At 44.9% G+C, this 19,309-nt stretch overlaps 1 protein-coding gene across 4 annotated transcripts; it reads left to right on the forward strand.

Annotated features, from left to right (window-relative positions):
- Positions 1 to 6,145: 6,145 nt before the first annotated feature.
- Positions 6,146 to 9,628, forward strand: PRR16 (proline rich 16). 4 transcript variants are annotated; one of them, XM_061553273.1, is made up of 4 exons: positions 6,146 to 6,644; positions 7,041 to 7,133; positions 7,882 to 8,045; positions 8,654 to 9,628. In XM_061553273.1, the coding sequence occupies exons 3-4, from the start codon at positions 7,899 to 7,901 to the stop codon at positions 9,608 to 9,610; spliced, it is 1,104 nt and encodes a 367-aa protein (XP_061409257.1). In that variant the 5' UTR covers positions 6,146 to 6,644; positions 7,041 to 7,133; positions 7,882 to 7,898; the 3' UTR covers positions 9,611 to 9,628. The 4 variants fall into 4 exon arrangements, with proteins under 4 accessions (XP_061409257.1, XP_061409258.1, XP_061409256.1 ...); XM_061553274.1 differs by having other exon boundaries at positions 7,887 to 8,045; XM_061553272.1 differs by having other exon boundaries at positions 7,076 to 7,133.
- Positions 9,629 to 19,309: the final 9,681 nt, after the last annotated feature.

Genomic DNA, 19,309 nt, shown 5'->3' on the forward strand with positions numbered 1-19,309 from the left:
GACCCCCCACCCCGACTCTCCTGCTGCTGGTGGCTCAACTCCATTATAAATTCACTACAATATTTACAAAGGGATTTGGAGCTAGAGCAGAATGCACGACAGCCAATGTAACCGATCTCGTTATGAATTCTGTTCAGCATTTCAAATGCGTTTAAAGTGTGTTTAACTTCGATTTGCATACCCCCCTTGGGTGTGTGTACGTCCCCTGTTAAACATGGTCACGCCAGTGGGCTGTTGACCTCCAAACCCAGAGCTGACACCGACGGACATACAGGCACTTCTAGAACTTACAAACGAGCTAGGTTCCATAGGTCTGTTTGTAAGTCGATTTGTTTGTAAGTCCAACTTTACTCCCATAGATTCCAAACATGTAGTACGACATGTACACTAAACACTGGAATTGCTTAATAAGTATAACCCGTAAAAACAAAGTTTTTCACTATAAATCCTTTATATGCGTGGCGGCTAGAGTCTTCTCGTCCTCTGGCTTGAGATGGCTGCCACCTATGGGTCAGATGATTGTCTGCCAGTATTAAGCAATTGGTAATTAAATATTTAATTTGTTTTCCCTAAACAGTGTAAAATTTTTGAATAAATTTTTCACGAACATTAATTGTCTCGCACAACGAGTCTGTGTGGAAAATGTCAGCTCGATTGGATCACGGGAAGGGGGTTAAAAAACGACCGAAAGATTTGCACGGTCGTAAGCAAGCAAGCACGCAAGCAAGCAAGCACGCAAGCAAGCAAGCAAGCGAACTTAATATAAAGGATTAAAAAATGGTTTAATCTCATTAAGATGTAGATACCACTGGTTCTTCACGTTCTGCAGATGTAGCTGCCACTGGTTCTTCATATTCTGCAGATGGAGATGCCACTGGTTCTTCATGTTATGTAGATGTAGATGCCACTGGTTCTTCATGTTCTGCAGATGTAGATGCCACTGGTTCTTCATGTTCTGCAGATGTAGATACCACTGGTTATTCATGTTCTGCAGATGTAGATGCCACTGGTTCTTCATGTTCTGCAGATGTAGATGCTAATTTCCTTTGGTGCTCATGTTTCCTTTCTACTCTCTTGAAAAGGCTCAGTTCGAACAGGCAACTTGACTTACGGACAGGTTTGTTCGTATTTCTGAAAGTTCGCAAGTCGAATGTTCATAAGTAGAGGAGTCTGTAGTAATTGATGCTTTCATTGTGATAATACCAAGCAGATAATGCGTCCTCCACCTTAAATAATTCGTTTTTTTTTACAACACATCAGCCCCACAGCCTTCTGGGAGTGCATCCTATCACCAGCATTGGTTCAATACAAGCACATTTTTAACTAAATTCGAAATTTGCTGTTAGGCTCGCTTGAATATTATCATATCATTTGTTCTGTGATGACACTTTGTTTAACAGCTCCTGACCCACTGCTGGAAAACGTTAGTTTCAGAAAACCTTCTCGTCCGTTGGACAAACCGATAATATTACTTTATTTTACTGAGGTGAGCCAGTCTCGTTGCTACCCGTCTCAAAACCCCCTCTCTCTCTGCATCACGTGCCATGGCCCTAACGGAAACTGCAACGAGTTAAGACTAGTAATGTGCGTATGGTATGTTGAACTTCTTTCACACCGTTCGACGCCAACCAGAGGTGCGGGCGAAGGACAACAAACTGAACACGCACAAAACCAAACTGTTCTCTGCGTGTGTAAGTAATGAGAACGAGCAGGCAACAGACGGCGGCACAGACGACGCAAACCCCACCCCGTCCGCCCATAAGGGGGTCACATTGAGTTTCTTACAACTCTGGCTACAGTAGTTTGAACACCAGACGCACGTTTCATTGGACACCCCCCCCCCTCCCATGCCTTCAGGGCGACTGACGATAACAAACGACCTCAGACAAACCGCACATCCGTTTCACATGCAGCCGTGTCCCTCTGCCTGTGCCTCGTAGCGCGCCGAGCAATTGCTGAGCCAGAGGTGAATTATCCCCCTTCACTGGCAATGAGTCATCAATACATGTTTTAATAACACGACAATAGGCACAGCCACACGGAATGGATATTGCAGACGGTACAGAGAATCACTGAACCGAAGAGAGACCTATAATTCGTTAACGACAATGGGTGATTTGCATTATTAACAAAACAATGTCCCTAGCTGCCCGGAGCCCAACGTTACGGACGTTTTTAATGTAAAAAAATAAATGTATAATCGGCGTGTACACGTCTGTCAGCGAGCCTTCGACACTTCACGTGGCCTCAAAGTGCACCTAGCCTGGCACAGGCGCCGTGGTGACGTCACCGACACTTAGTGGCGAATGGCGGTTATTGGTATTGGTCTTTAGGGGCCGTCCATAAATGACGTCACGCGATTTTGGACGATTTTTGACCCCCCTCTCTTCATCACACGGCGTCACAAAAAGTCAGACCCCCCCCTCAAATATGACGTCACAAAGCTCTGCCCCTTCCCCCAAAAAAACATGCTTCAAATCGCTGTAAACTATTGTCATTGTAGTGCGTATTTAATGTGGCGCTGCACTCTGATGTTGTAGGAGAAAACATTTATTAAAAAGTCTATTTAATTAAGTAGAACGTGTTGTCTGTATTTATTTAAAGTTGCGCATTTGGATGTGACGTCACATTTCTCACCCCCCCCCCTCGTCACACATCGTCACAAATGTCTGACCACCCCCCCCCCCCAGGTGCGTGACGTCATTTATAGACGGCCCCTTATCCTGCATTTATTGTCTAATCGACGGGCTCGTCGCTCTGACTAACGATGTTATTTGAGGCGTGCATCTCTATTCATGCCTCTCCCTGCACACTTTCACTTTATTGGATTAAAACAAAATTAAATGACCACATTTATCTATTTATACATCAGAATCTTTATCAGCATCGTTCGACTGCAGGACGAATCCGACGAGCTATGAAGCTTTTTTCAAGATGTCCAGTAGGCGAGAATCAGCAAGTTCCAAAAACAAAGAATACAAAAAGATTGTCCCACAGCGGATACGCATGGACCCATTACAAATGCATCACTGAGCTACTAAGCTATAATTTTACACAGTGCACGCTCACCTTATTTACTAAAAATTACGCAAATGTGCGTCAAATTACACATTCCGTGGAGCAGCTTTTACTTTTTTTTTACAAACTCCCTCATTACACTGATTAACAAAAAAACATTTTTTTCTGGCCTGGACATTTGCAGCTGTTTACTAATTTCAGGGTGCTGATTCCAAATCTGATCTCAGATTTGCTCTATCACATCTCATTTTTATGCTATCGGCATACCCCATTTTCATTGATTTTACCCGAAATTAACTCTGTCACTTATGATTGCAAGTTGTTGCGAGTCAGTGACTGATTTAGTGTTAAAATATGGTGCTGTATTTTTAGGATAGTGTGTTTATAATATCATTTTATGTAGATATCCACATTTATTTAATATTTTTCTTTTGCAGTTTTTATTGAAAATGCAATATTTGATATCTCAAAAACCTGATGTGATAGACAAAAACTGATGCCAGATTTGGAATCAGCACCCCGAATTACATTAACACCGTTGGAATACCTCATGCCAGAAAAAGTGTGTTGACCAGTGTTATTAATCACTTCACTCACTCGCTTGTTCATAAATTTTTCACATTCCAAACACGCCGTCGACACTTCATGCCTCTTGCCATAAACGTCCCCTCGTAACATCCCCAAATGCGCACCCTCCCATGCGCTCGTAAAGTAAAACACATCCCTGAATCCTTGAGGCCACTGCGGGAACGCTCCATCGGAACCATCTCGAATGTATTTTGTCCAACTCTTCCACGCTGACGCCACGTCTCTGAGTGCGTCGGGAGTGAGTTCCACAGCACTTTAGTCCACCGCGTGCGACCGGCTGGTCGACTATCGGTGGTGCAACTCGTTGACATTGCAACGGGGGGACAAAGGCGGAGAGGGATTTAGGAAACTTGCCCCGACGTGTCTCATGTTATCAGAATCAGAAAGGGCTTTATTCGCCATGAAAGTTCGCACAGACAAGGAATTTACTATGGCAGGAAGGTGCATACATTCAACATGTAGGAATCTTAAAACTTAAATAAGTGGTATACAGTCTAACTATACTAAAGTTACAAAGTCTAACTAATACTAAGGGGCTAAAGTATGTAAAAATTTGAATAAGTATACAATATAAAATGTGAATTAGCCGTAATATACAATCTTAAAATACAAAAACACAAATAGGGTAACATGTTGTAAATATGGCAAGGTGTTATTTTGTTGATAAAATGTTATAGTAAGTGTAAAAGTCATTTTAAGTGTAAAAGTAATTTTAAGCCCTTGGCCTTGTGTTCTTCTAACTTCCACAACTAAACGAATTTGTTTTTATTTTACCACGTAAGGCTCGCTGAGCGATACAGCTCTTTTCTTTAGAAGCGACCTGACGGAAGTGGCTTATCACGTGGACATTTAGAGCAGCCCAACACTCGACACGCACGTTTCTAAATGTGGAGGGGAAAAATCCAGAGGTCCCGAGAAAATCCACACGACCGCGGAGACAGCATGCAAACTACAAATGCCACAACAGTGGACGGTCATTTAACATCTGAACCTGTTTCGGAAATACCCTATAAAATACTCGTCTGAGCTTTAAAACACGCCACCGATTAGGTTTGTAATGAACGTGAACAGCAGCACTGGGGAGACTAAGACAGCCGGGGCGTGGTTGCTGTCCAAACCACTCCCTCGTGTGCTGTTCCAGCCTTAGTAGGTGCTCGCTAACAGAACGAGCAGTGAGTGGAGTGAATATTTAATAACTGGGGATATTCTTGACTGGCAATGCTGCTCCATGTATACTGCGGGCATTGTATCTGCGTTGTGGGCATGTGCGTGTGTGTAATTCACGTGCGCCGTGCGTTGTAGCGCGTGAATGAATGAGCCGCTGTGTTCTTTTTGACTTCGCGTGCTATATAGCGTTGTGGGGAGCGGTGGCGCAGTGGTTAGCGCGCTGCGCTACGAAACTGGTGTCCCGAGATCGATTCCCTTCCACGGCCAACACCAGTGGCGATTTTATCTGAAATGGTCGTCGGCCTTCCAAATGTCGACTCAGCCTCAAATGGCTACTTTGGTGCGGTGTGTAACCATCAGCACTGGGGAGACAAAGGCGGCCGGGCGTGGTGCTGGCCACTCACCCCCTGGCGTGGCGTTCAGACCTTAATAGGTGTTCTAACAGCACTCGCCTCAACATTCTGTTAAGGCTACATGGGGTATCTTTGTCTTTTGTATGTTAGTGTTTGAGTGTATGTTAGTGTATATTAGTAGTTGAGTGGTGTGTGTGTTAGTGTATGTTAGGGTGTGAGTGTGTTAGTGTGTGTGTGTTAGTGTGTGAGTGTATGTTCGTGTATATTAGTATTTGAGTGGTGTGTGTGTTAGTGTATATTAGTATTTTAGTGTGTGAGTGTATGTTAGTGTGAGTGTATGTTAGTGTATGTTAGTATCTGAGTGATGTGTGTGTTAGTGTATGTTAGTATCTGAGTGGTGTGTGTATGTTAGTGTATATTAGTATCTGAGTCTTGTGTGTGTGTTCGTGCGTGTTATTGTATGTTAGTATTTGAGTGGTGTGTGTGTGTTAGTGTATGTTAGTATCTGAGTGGTGTGTGTGTGTTAGTGTGTGAGTGGTGTGTGTGTGTTAGTGTGTGAGTGTGTGTTAGTGTATGTTAGTATTTGAGTGGTGTGAGTGTGTGTTAGTGTATATTAGTATTTGAGTGGGGTGTGTGTTAGTATATGTTAGTATCTGAGTGGTGTGTGTGTTAGTGTGTGAGTGGTGTGTGTGTGTTAGTGTGTGAGTGTGTGTTAGTGTCTAGTAGTATTTGAGTGGTGTGTGTGTTAGTGTATGTTAGTATCTGAGTGGTGTGTGTGTGTGTTAGTGTATGTTAGTATCTGAGTGGTGTGTGTGTATGTTAGTGTCTATTAGTATCTGAGTGGTGTGTGTGTATGTTAGTGTATGTTAGTATCTGAGTGGGGTGTGTATGTTAGTGTCTATTAGTATCTGAGTGGTGTGTGTGTTAGTGTATATTAGTATTTGAGTGGTGTGTGTGTGTGTTCGTGTGTGCCCCACTGCTCCTCCCGTCCGCCTTGCGCCGCTCACCCAGTCGCCACGCTCCGTGCGCGCGTCTCACTCGCGTCTCACTCGCGCGCACTCACGAGAGGAGGAGGAGGAGGCGGCGGCGCCGCCACGCAGCACGCTCGCACTGCCGCCTTCTTCGGCGACACCAACACCAAAGATCATTCAGCGAGCATAAACAAACCCCACCAGCAACCACAACCACCATCATCATCACCACCACCACCATCATCACCACCATCATCATCACCACCATCATCATCATCATCATCACCACCACCACCATCATCATCATCATCATCACTACCACCACCACCACCACCATCATCATCACCACCACCACCATCATCATCATCATCACCACCACCATCATCACCACCACCACCACCACCATCATCACTACCACCACCACTTTCTCTGGTGCATCTGCGCAATGCAAGCGTCGAGGCAGCGCCGTGTCGCTCAACGATCCCTCGACTCCGCTGAGCGCCGATTTGACTCGCGGAGTTCAGTGCGCACCACCGACGCTGCCATGGTGAGAAGCAGCAGCAGCGCACGCGACACCGGCTGCGCGTGCCACGCCGCTCGTCTGCTCTCTTGTTATGCGTAAAGCGCGCACGCAAGTCAAGCCCGTCGTGTCTGCCTGCCCGTCTCTGTCCCCGCGTGCGTCTCATTCGCTACAGACATAGACACGCAGGGCGCCTGCATTGGGGGGGGGGGGGGGGGAATTGGGACGCAATCAGAACTCATGCGCCTAAATGTGTACGGCTAATTGAGGTGGTGGGGGGGGGGTCGGTGAAAGTGTTGACGAAAAGCCTTACAATTATTTTCATTATTAGTTTGCTTCAACGTCCACGCAACCGTTGGCGATTGAATGAATAAGGCGACTGGCGTAAGAAAAAACACACACACACTGTGCGCGCTTTGACAGATGGAAAGGAAAATTGAACGTATCGTTCACAACAGGGACAGCGTTGGACGCGACTTGCAGCGAACCCGAGACGTCTCCGCAAGGCAGCAGCAAGTACGTGGTGCGTGTCGACGGAACGAGTGTGCGCGTTTTTACAGCGACGCAATAACAGCGGCCCCGGCGTATATCCACTGCTGGGTGAGGGAGAGGGCCTCCTCCCCACGGTGGCCGCGGGTGTTTTTGTTTTTATGACGTCTCAAGGGTAAATAACTTTCGTGATGTCTCGAGTTGCGGCTGCAGTTAAGAGCCTTTATACAATCTAATTGTACCGCATTGTTGTATAATGGTGTCACTATAGGCGGATGCTGTTTTATATATATGTCTATGCTGGTTGCAAACAGTGTTCTATGCTCCTGGAGTAAAACTGTGAACAAATATAACCGCGTCGTCGGCTGTTGCGCGGCTGCTGCTGCTGCTTAGGATCCATCCGTTATACCGCGCGTCGTTCGGCCTGATGTCCGACGTTTTACTCCACGTTCTGGGAGCTTCTTCTGATATTTAACGGACGCTCCCAGCACGTAGTGTGATGCGCAGAGCAACTGTGGAAAATAAGCATATTTATATACACAGAGCTACGTTCGGTTACCGCATGTTAAATTCAAGTGTGTCAGTCCATCGGCCTATCGGCTTTTCAAACTACCAGCGGCATCTGTTGTGGTAAACAAACTTCAGATCGGTTTCGCTCTCATGGGCCTCATCAGCAGCCAGGCGCTTAAACAAATGTTACCGTGTTGCGAGAAGTTATGGGCCAAAACACTCCGTTTAAAACCGAGGGAATAAGATCCGCACGTTTGAATTGCAGCGCAGCTGTGACGAATAATGTCAAGTGAAGAGAACCCTTGTGGACACATCTACCACCTCGGACTCGTGTCGCGCTCCGTCGTTAAGGAACAAGTCAAAGTCATCATCGACGACCTCGAAATGGTCCTAGGAGAGTTGAAAGACGTCGCAAAAGAGCTGAAGGAGGTGAGTTAATGTTTGTTGTGACAAGCATTTCATAAAAAAAAATCAGCATCATCATCATCATCATCATCGTTGCCCATGACGAATCCACTGCTGGATGAAGGCCTTGCCCCAAGCCGGTGCTGCGATGCAACAATCCGTCCTGCAATCTGCAGCGCGCGAGTCGATCTCATTACTCCATGCACATTCGACGGGACGTTATTCATAAGCCCTTTAAGTTCATGCCCATAGTTTGTGGTTGTGCGCATGAGCGATGCTAAATAAGAAGGCTGAATTTAGCTGACCTCATTAAATCACGATGGTAATGCGTTTCCTTTTCACGGTATAGTTCCCCGAATGCTGCGCCTGTTGTTTGAGACAAAACAAAACCCCATCATCATTTGTGCGTCAATGGATGTCATGTACATGCACCCTGAAGGTCCGGCGGAAAGAATGCCCACAGTCTGAGCACTACTCAATCTGAACAGCTGCACCCGTGCGTGGATTAAGACAGCCCCTGCGGATTAAGGTCCTGAGCACAATTAAGAGAGTGGGGAGACTGATCGATATGAACCGTATATATTTATTTGGTCGTCGCCGTTCAGTCACGTCCGCCCAATGAAATCCCACAGGTGGTGAGCCAGATCGACACGCTGACGGGCAGCCTCAATCTTGACGAAGAGACGGACGAGTCCAAGTGCAGCACCCTCACCAGCTCCTCGAGTGGCGCCACGGGCTCCAGCGGAGGAGCCACGGTGCACCGGCTGAGCCGCTTCAGCACCACGGTCAGCGCCTTCGGCGGCGGCAGCAGCTGCAGCAGTAACAGCAGCAGCAGCACGGTACTGACTGTGCTGCGCCGGGCAAAGCCGCCCGTGCCGCCCCCCAGGACCACGCCCGTGTCGGTGTCGTCGTTGTCATCGTCGTCGTCCTCCTCCTCGTATCGAGGAGAGGTGGTCGCGGGGCAGGCCCAACACGCTTGCCTCCTTGTCAACGGGAGTCTGGTTCGCGTGCAGCAGCAGCAGCAACATCAGCGGCAACATCTGCAGCATGTGCAGCAGGTGCACCAGGTGCAGCAGGTGCAGCATGTGCAGCAGGTGCAGCAGGTGCAAATGCCCGGCGGGTCTGGACAAGGGGTGACGGTGCCCAACGGAGATGCCGCAGCAGCCTCTGGCGCCAGCGGCACGTCGGAGGTGGCTCGGAGGCTGCAGAAGTGCTCGCAGGTGCACCGGGTGAGCGTCACCAAAGATGGCGAGGTGCAGAGCTCCGCGTCCAAGGAGCGCGTGAGGTTCAGCGACATGGTGCAGTACCACGGCTTCGTCTACGACTCGGACCGCTCGGAGCATCGCGTGCAGCAGCGAATGCGGGTGCAGGAGACGCGGAGCATCGCCGCGGCGGTGCAGCACAGACATCAGTGTCCTGGGGGGGTGGTGCCCCTGGGTGGGACGGCCCCCTCCTCTGTGACCCTGGTCAGTAGCAGCAGTAGCAGCAGCGTGTTCTACCGTGCCAGCGAAAGCGTTGTTCGCTCCAGGGACGATGCGAAGCCGCCGCCTAAAGCGATCCTCCGCAAGTCGAGGAACACCACCGTCTAAAGGCGTCGGGGGGGGGGGGGGGGGGGTTTGAGCGGTTGTCGCGTACTCAGGGATATATATGTCGTCAACAGAGACTGTGACGGACTGCTGGCTCCGATACCGATGGATGTTAACACGTGGGAATGATGATATTTGCTCTTGTGCACCTTAAAAAAAACCAAACAGGACTGATGAAGCTGCGTCAGTTTATGCGAGTCGAGTATATTCAATAAATCATAAATATATAAAAACATTGACATTAATAAAGGTGACCCGTGACCCCCCCCCCCCGCCATCCCCGTTTAAAATAGTATCATGCATAACTATTTTCAGAAATGCTGATTTAAATGAACCCTCCCCCACATCCTTTGATCCTCCAAAGTTCCCATGCCATGCATGGTTGATTGCGAGTCCAACACGGGATGGCATGCCGCTGTAATTTATGTGAAAGCCATTTGGCAGCACGGGACACGGTAGGAAAGGGTCGACATGCAGCCACTTCGTGCCGTGACCTTCCGATCCCGCGTCACCCTCGCGGTTGTTGCTGTTTTAACCCCATTTTTACATTCGAGTGTATCATCATTGTGATGTGTTCAGCCTTTCTAAATAAATGCACTACAAGTTTCAATTATCTCTTTGAAGGAAAATAACAAAAATAAGCTTACTTGCACACACAGGGGCAACGTACGTATTATGACACCCAGCACTGTACTTTAAATAGGCTACTTAAATAAAAACACATCCATATAAATAATTATCTCAATGTCACTGTTAGGGGTTGCACTGATGCATTGATTATTGGATTAAAATCGATTATCTAAGCTAACGATACATGCATCAAATCACTTGCATTATAATCTATAGTTTGATTCATGTACGTAATAATAAATAAGACATTTTAATTATCCTTGTATATTCTCTGTAATACAGTTACATGACCCACTGCAGCCACCAGAGGTTGCTACTTCCATCACAAAGTAAAAACCTCGAAAATTAATTGGTAGACGGACGGAGGTGGTGCACGGGTCAGACCACGGAACTGGCACCGCTGAGATCCTGGATTTGAATGTCAGCAGCCACCTGTGATTGCAAGTGCAGTGTCGGTTTATTGTCTCAGCCTGAAATATGGTTCTGCACTTAAATTGGCTGCAATTTCAGCTCTGAGAATTAAAATATCGGCTTGACTGCCATCCACGCAGGGTAGGTGGGGGAAAGTGCTGCCCCCTACTGCGTTGACCAGAGTTCACTTCACAAACAGGGATTTCAGAAGCGGTTCTGTGATATCCGATTAACCGTGCGCTGTTCACCAGCTGTGTAAGTTTGCCCTGCTATGTGAGAGATCCAAATAAAATCTTCACTGCATGGCCTGATACCGATAGCACAATTTGGATAAGATTTGATGACGAGTGGGGGAGGGGGGGGGGAGATAAAATAATTGATTATTGAATTTAATTCGTTATTCAATTGTTGAATCGAGTTTCTTACCCTTGAAATTTGGCCATTGAATCTTTGGGAAATTCCGAGTGGCGGACGTATCGGCTGGTGAATCACTGCACCCAAGGCTTTTGTGGTGTAGCTGTTTGATCCAGTGGGAAGTCTTGATGTGCTGGACATGGGCAAATGGTAACGTCACCCACAAAATATTCACAGTGCCTGGACAGCATTCACCTTCCCTGTACACATCACGGGTGTAACTTCCTCAATAACACTATCACATATTGTTTTCGCAGTTGTGCTTGCGTGGCTATCGGATGTCTTTTCAGGTTGAACAACACCTAAATAGTACATCTAAGAGAGAGCTAAACAGTATTTGGATCATTGCTACTTGAGTACGAGTAATTTTTACATAAATTCACGATGCTGTATAAAAACATTCTAGTGACACGAGAGTCAATATTTTACCGTTTCTGTTTTATTTACATAGCATTACAGTGTTTGGTATTTACAAAGGATAATTTGGACCATTGTCAAGTTCATCAACCTCTGCATGTAGACGCTACACTTGATTACGACGTCTCTACCCCCCCCCCCACTGCCTTCCCACGATGAGATGCAGGGTCATTATTACCACAAACTCAAAATTCTATAAAACATATATTCCATTTTTGTGTAATAGTCCACTCTTTCATACCTAATCTGAATCAAATATTCTGATGGCCGGTTGGCTTATCTTGTTCCCTGCTTCAGCAGATCATTTAAAATCTAAATGAATTTTGTCACATCCATTGTTGAGAGCTGCATTCAGTCAGTGACGGCACACATGCACGCACGGACACGCACACGAGGCTGCACTTCCAAGGGCGATATGAGCGGCTCAAATGCTATTAGCTCTCAAGCCATTGGCCCAAAAATAAACATATCAGTGCCAGATGCTAACTATATATGTGTACTTTTTGTATTCAGAATTTGTTACGTTTGGGTTAAACCGTGGAGGTATCGTGCTAATATTTGTTTACTGTAACCTTCCACCTCCCGACAAAACCAAATCAAGTTGTCACGTCGGCACATGCAAATGTATTTGGTTTATTAGCAAAACCAGACTCTTATAATGCAAGCTGGAGATTGCATCGAGAATCATCAGGTTGTTTCACAGGAGCTCAGATCTGGAGTGAAAGCGCTTCCTAATCAGATTCCTTAAGTAGATGCCATGACGTCATCGGCACAATCATGCACGTGATGGGGATTAATGTCCTAAACTCTTAACCAGAATTACAATATTATTAAGATGCCACCTTCAATACGAACACAATACCCCTTAGCATTATTAAGGATAGCCTATTTTCACCAACCGCCACATAGATTAACTTTATTACACTAATGTAAGATGCCAATCACAAACAATCATTTCGCAATCAACTGTAATTATTAAACTAGATCACCTGCACGAATGTTGCCATGACATTGTAGCATCTAATTAAGGGCCAGGATCAGGAAGTGCTTTCACAAGAGATCTGAGCTCTTTGTTAACAACCTGATGATTAACACGTAGGCTTTCGCGACCAATATTATCCACAATCAACGTTTTTGGGTTAGATCGCGATATTTATTAAGGTGTCGTAACCCTCCACCACCCGACACGGCCAATCAGAAAAGAGTGTCACGTTGACAAAAGACAAATAGTTCACTGATTTAGCCCACCAGTGTGTTGAAGCGTGAAACCACAACATTTACAATTTTTGAGTACGACGTTTCGCTGGTAATTACATGCTGGATGCATGCTGGATGCAATTACCAGCGAAACGTCGTACTAAAAATTGTAAATGTTGTGGTTTCACACTTCAACACACCGGTGGGCTAAAGCAGTGAACTATTTGTCTTTTGTCAACGTGACACTTTTGGCTGATTGACCGTGTCGGGTGGTGGAGGGTTACGACACCTTTATAAATAACGCGATCTAACCCAAAAACGTTGATTATGAACCTGATGATGCTGGATGTAATCTCCAGCAAAACGCTGGAGATAAAATTAGACACATTGTGTTTGCCTCTTAGCATTCCGGCTTTTGCTAATAACAAAATCAATTTGCATATGCACCAACGTGACAACTTTATTTTATTGGCTCTATCGGGTGGTGGAGGGTTATAGGTAAAAATAGCATTACATCTCCACAATCATAACATTTGGCCGTGAAAACCTACGTACTAAACGTATATATTTTTTTGTGTTTTATTCCTGAACTGCCATGATTTATGATCGCAAAATAACCAAGGTAGCATTAAAAAAAGATTGTTAAATAAGGGTACCATGGTACGCTTGAGTGGAGAATATAATTTTAGTTTAAAACAAAGAAATATCTAAGTGGATATGAAAATAACAATTGCATGTTTCCATACAACAAAAACAGTACGTATGCGAAGATTTCTGCCCGAAGAAGATACTGCTCATGGTGGATATTTATAGCATTCGCCACCTCAAGTGGCACCAGCCGAACCCTTTTAGCGCTCTTAGCGCATTGGGCGATATGAGCATTACTGGGGATGTGCAGTCTTGGCATTGTCAGGAACACTGCCATTAATTAAATTACGTCCAACTGTTCTCCGATACTCGTGTTCCATTTCGTATTTCGGAGCACGATTATTTCCGAGGGGGGTTCAAAGTTCACGTCGCGCTTTAGGATAATTGACAAATGCCTTTTGTCTGCACGCTGGATGGACTCGATAATTGTAATAAATGACACGTATTAATATTAATGGCCACTCTTGTGAAACTGTTCTTAAGCGTGAAAGGTTACTATTTGATTGAAATGCGTTGTCACACGTTCCCACCCGGGTAGTGTGGGAACAAGAAATAAAGCACTTCGCGCAATTTGTATTCCCCAAATCAAACAAGGGATGGCAGTTCACACAAGTCAACGGCTGTAAAGGTGGAGACGAATTTCCCCGTGAAAATGCATCCTGTGGACACGCTGTTAGCGCACACGCATTAACAATGCGGTTGGATGTTCTCATATTAAAATATTAAAAACGGGAGAGAGAAAATTTTTCAGAAACATTGCATATTCAACCTCACATTCAACACCCTGCAATTATATTTAATACACACCGTGCACAGTGTATAATGATAAGGAGGATGATATATATACACATAAATAAACTATATTTATACGAACATATATTTAGCCGACAACAGAAACACGTTGCGTCTGTGCACATCTGTACGTGTCGTATTCGCTACGTATGTTTACAAACCACGCTTAAGCCTTTTGGTAAACACTTGCAACCCGGGATACAGCTCAATGAGAATCGCGTGTTCCTTCTTAGCGACGTGCGGGCCCCCTGAGACTCAACAGATATAAAAACAAAATAAAAACAATAATTCTTATTTTCATTTCCAATGCTCCAGAGGAGCGCACGAGGCTACTGTAACGGTATCGATCTAGATTTGAAGTTTTCGTGACCGCAGGGATCCATACTCTTTGGTTCTTTCGGTAAAGTCACGTGGGTATAAAATAAAATGCATTAAATCACGACGTTTCGGGCGCAACACAAGCGTTCGTCATCAGGTGGGACAACCACAGCAAGAAACAATTTGCTGAAGTGGGCAAAAGTGGGCTGCTGCAACAAGAGGTCTCGTGTTGTCTCACCTGATGACGGACGCTTGTGTTGCGCCCGAAACGTCGTGATTTAATTTATTTTATTTTATACCCACGTGACTTTACCGAAAGAACTAAAGAGAATGGTATCGATGTTCAACGGTACAGTGGTGCAAGGGTTTGCCAGAAGGAAGAGGAACACCAAAACCAAGATCGCTCCATCTAAAACGCGGCTTCAACACGTGCGCATTTACATTGCTTGCTCGCTCGCTCACTGCTTGGTGTAAAATGTTGTTTTGTTGTTGATCCGAGGGTTAAGGGACCCGTTTGTCGCCGCCACGTTGCTGCTCGTCGACTCTTGCACGCCACCGTGGAATTGCAGCCAATGTGCACCTAATAAAAAACAATAAACACGACGTCAAAAGTTCCATTTGTAGCAGCGTAACCACTGTGATATTGTTCCCTTTATGTACTGTACGCGCGTGTATAAAACAACATTTTCAACGCAATTTGCTTGTGCCATGCGTTGGCTAACGGCCCATGAATGCGCAACACGCGACGTCTCGCGGGTTTATTCGAGGGTTCTGCGGGAGGGGAGGTGGCCCCGAGGCCACCGGGGCCCGTTTGTGTGTCTCCCACCCCGGCGAGGGTTTTGTTTGGTACCCCCTTTGCGATAATGTCACCCTGGATTCTGCACCCTCACCTCCGCCGCAGAGAAAAGGTCGTGAGATGCCCGTTTCCAAAAAGGCTGTACGAGAGGGAGGGAGGACACAAAAAAATTCCCTCCACCAGAAACAAGCCGCATGGAGCTGCGTAGTGATCCCAACGAGGGGCAATTTTACTTTTTAAACAAGTAAACCCGTAAAAACAAAGTTTTTCACTATAAATCCTTTATATGCGTGGCGGCTAGAGTCCTCTCGTCCTCTGGCTTGAGATCGCTGCCACCTATGGGTCAGATTATTGTCTGCCAGTATTAAGCAATTGGTAATTAAATATTTAATTTGTTTTCCCTAAACAGTGTAAAATTTAGGAATTTTTTTTTCACGAACATTAATTGTCTCGTCTGTGTGCAAAATGTCAGCTCGATTGGATCACGGGAAGTGGGTTAAAAAACGACCGAAAGATTTGCACGGTCGTAAGCAAGCAAGCAAGCACGCAAGCAAGCAAGCAAGCGAACTTAATATAAAGGATAAAAAAGGCAGTGTCCGTCTTGTGCGAGCGTTTTACGGCTCTCATTAAGAATCCGCGGCAGCAGTGACGCCACGTGTGAAACACTGAGCCATGAAGGCGACATGGAATTAATACATTTCTCCAGTTGGCAGGTGATTCACTGACCCGCAAATTGCACGCCGCGAAAATATGAATCAACGTTACTGCACTAGACCCCATAAACAAGTATATTTACAGGCGCGGCCTGATGTGCCAAAGTCGTACGGTGTCTTTCCATTATGGAGCTAATGTGTGCGGCGTAATGAATCATTTTTGTGCCCATGAATAGCGTTGTAATTAAAAAAACACACATTTATAATTACATAAATTCAGCACTAAACAGCACCGAAGAGATGCAATCCACCTTTAAATTCTGCTCGGAATGTATAAATACAGTGAAGCTAATTAAGCATGATATACAGGCAAAACCATTACAAAATATATGTGGAATATAAGTCAATGCTTGATCCTACCCATAATGAATGAAAAGCAAAATTCTTATGTTAGTCTGTACGTAATTAGTAAAGGGTTAAATCAAAATTGCAATAAAAATGTATTTTTTAATGCGTCAAATATGCACCATATTCTAACAATCTAACAAAGGTTTATTATAAAAAAGCATACCAGCCAATGACTTAATTTCCTTGCTAAGCACTTTCTTTATCGCTAGTTAAGAGAAGTCAATGTCATCCGCATATTAAGATGGGATGATCATGTTCAACGTAACAGTGGAATCATAACTGAAAAATAACTTGAGTTAAAACCACGAGGTTTTTTTGCCGGCTTTCCAACTCATTCAGCTGAAAATACGTGGCATCCCTCAGTGGTATCTGCCAAGTAATGCGTACATATCCCCCCCCCCCCCCCCTTCAGTCATTCTGTTGCCACTGTTGCTGACAATGGTGATGACGACGATGATGATAACCATGACGACGATAATCGTGGTGATGATGATGATTATTACATTGGTCGTCTCATTAACCCTTTGCACATCTCGATTTCGAACAAATTATACTGTGTAACATTTCTCGCAGCCTCCGGCACTGCGTTTGGCACGAGCCCTTTTGAATGTTAAGTACGGCTGTGCACGAGCAGTGTCACTTAGCATGCGGTTTAGGGGTCCCGGACCTCTCCTGTACGAGACACACATTGAAAACGATTGATGAGAGGAAATAAACTTGACGAAACCAATATTTACGAATCAATGCTGTCCATCTACGCGATGCTGGCGCATGGACTATTGGCCACTTAAGGTCCTATTGAGACCGATGCAAAGAAACATCAAAATAGCGGAAATTGTATTCAATATTATATGAATTCATATTAATACATATTGTTCCCTCATTATAAATAATTTGCGATGGACGATTGCTCTGAATTTCAATTTTCGCCGGTGTTATTATTTGCGTAAAGCTGCATTCTCAGTTAACTCGATGAATCGCGAAACGACCGATATTTGTTTATGCGCGCATGATATACAGAAGGTAATCTGCTTTGACGTGCATCTGTTCTGACATCTGAAACAAAAAAACATGTTTTAACAGCTCTGTTCACTTTTGGTAATGTTTCCAGTTCACGGACAGATGTTATGTGTAGCCCAAAACAATTAACATAACCACACGACCATTACACGCACACAGCCCCAGCTGCTTTGAGGGCATCAGTCAGGGAGAATATCTATGACGGCTGAATTACCTACAGGAGACGTCTTCCTACGCACGTCTCAGTTGTCCACAACTGACTACCGTAGGGTCTGAAAAAAACTCCTATTAGCAGTGACCCTCAATTCCAATAATTCACGATTATAGGCAAAAGTGTTTTAAACACATCGTAGGCTTTTGCAACCAATATTTTCCATAATAGAGGTTTATCACGTAAACAAAACATGCCAATCCGTTACAAGTTCAGCACACCGGTTGTGTGTTGGAGAGTAAACCCACAACATTTACAATTCGAGTACGACGTTTCGCCGGTAATATCAACAACCAGCCTCATTAGGCACCAGCCAGCAATGCTGAATTCTCATGAATAAGTGGAGTACATTTGTGGATAGATCAGCAATATTGCTCCCCACATCACTGAGGGCAATACGAGTTCTCCTCCAGTTCATCATTGCAGATGTACTGCTTCATTTCCTCTTAGGATACATTTTCTGCTTAAATATTTTTTGCATGACATTTAAAGGTAGGAGGGGTGGGGGGGACAAATTGCAAACGTGTCCTGCACATAGCACACACTCAGTCACTGGGAAATATAAAAAAGAGTATAATTTAGCGTGCATTTCAACAGTTCAAGCAACATTGAGTGAAATATGTTCTATCGAGTTTTATTCAAGTTGTTATCGTGCCAGGAGTAATGATGTGTAAGTAGTTATCATAAAACCCAAGAAAATTGGTAACAAATGGAACTAAAGCAATTCTGCGTGTGCAGTTATGCAGATTAACTTAATCGGGGACCAGTGGTAATGAAGGGCATCTACGATGATCGACAACTAAAATGTAAAATCAAATTCATGGAAAACTAAATATTGAAAGGGGAAGACATTTTTTCAAGTACACGTGGCTAGAAAGATTTGATGGCCAACGGCCAAGAGCAAGGACGGAATGTCAGCCCAGGAATGGAATGCGTTGGGGAAATGAAGTCAGCCGAAGGAGATGGAGCGCGACAAAATCAGTTCATATGCTGGAAAAAATCTTACATCATAGAGTCATGAGAGGTGGTGGTGGTTTGGGGAGGCCTTCATCCAGCAGTGGATTGACGATGGCTGATGAATATTATGATTTTCTAGTGCAAGAGAAATCAGTCGAATCCGTTTGTTTTTTATTTGTCGCTCAGAGTTGCACGTACGAATCAATAAACAATTATATATATACTATGGGAACCTCATTTGCCAGTAAAAATATGATAATTTGGTTTTTACCCTTCTATCTGGCAACAAAACTGACACCTTTTTACAAGGAGTCATGTTTGCATAGACCGCAATACCTGCAGTCATAATACAAACAAAAGACATAACTCTGATAATATGCACTGTCCTTGAAGTTGATTGGTCCACACCGGAGACAGCTTTCCTTAGAGCCTAGTCTCACATGGGTTGGACCATATTATCAGAGTTATGTCTTTTGTTTGTATTATGACTGCAGGTATTGTGGTCTATGCAAACATGACTCCTTGTAAAAAGGTGTCAGTTTTGTTGCCAGATAGAAGGGTAAAAAAACCAATTATCAATTCTATATATATATCGATGTCAGAGCACCCTCGTGCGTCTGCGTGACAGCCGCGTGCACTCCGAGGCATTTGAAGACAGCGACTCCTCTGGAGACGCCATGCCCTCTGTGAGCACTTGGGATTATCCGAGAGACGGGAAGCAATGTGCTTGGAGATGTAAACTGGCAACGTCTACACAGAAACTCAGGACGCGACAAAAACAGTCTAAGTAATTTTCCTGCTCAGAATGAGCATTACGGTGGTGCTCATCT

The sequence above is a fragment of the Lethenteron reissneri genome, chromosome 18 (genome assembly GCF_015708825.2).
Source record: "Lethenteron reissneri isolate LAM-NWPU_2019-01 chromosome 18, ASM1570882v1, whole genome shotgun sequence".
Taxonomy (NCBI): Eukaryota; Metazoa; Chordata; class Hyperoartia; order Petromyzontiformes; family Petromyzontidae; genus Lethenteron; species Lethenteron reissneri.

Bases quoted from the DNA above. Each gene is read 5' to 3' on its own strand.
- PRR16 (XM_061553273.1), top strand. From the start codon at position 7,899: ATGTCAAGTGAAGAGAACCCTTGTGGACACATCTACCACCTCGGACTC. The intron at 8,046-8,653 runs GTGAGTTAATGT...GAAATCCCACAG, and splicing joins TCGCAAAAGAGCTGAAGGAG to GTGGTGAGCCAGATCGACAC.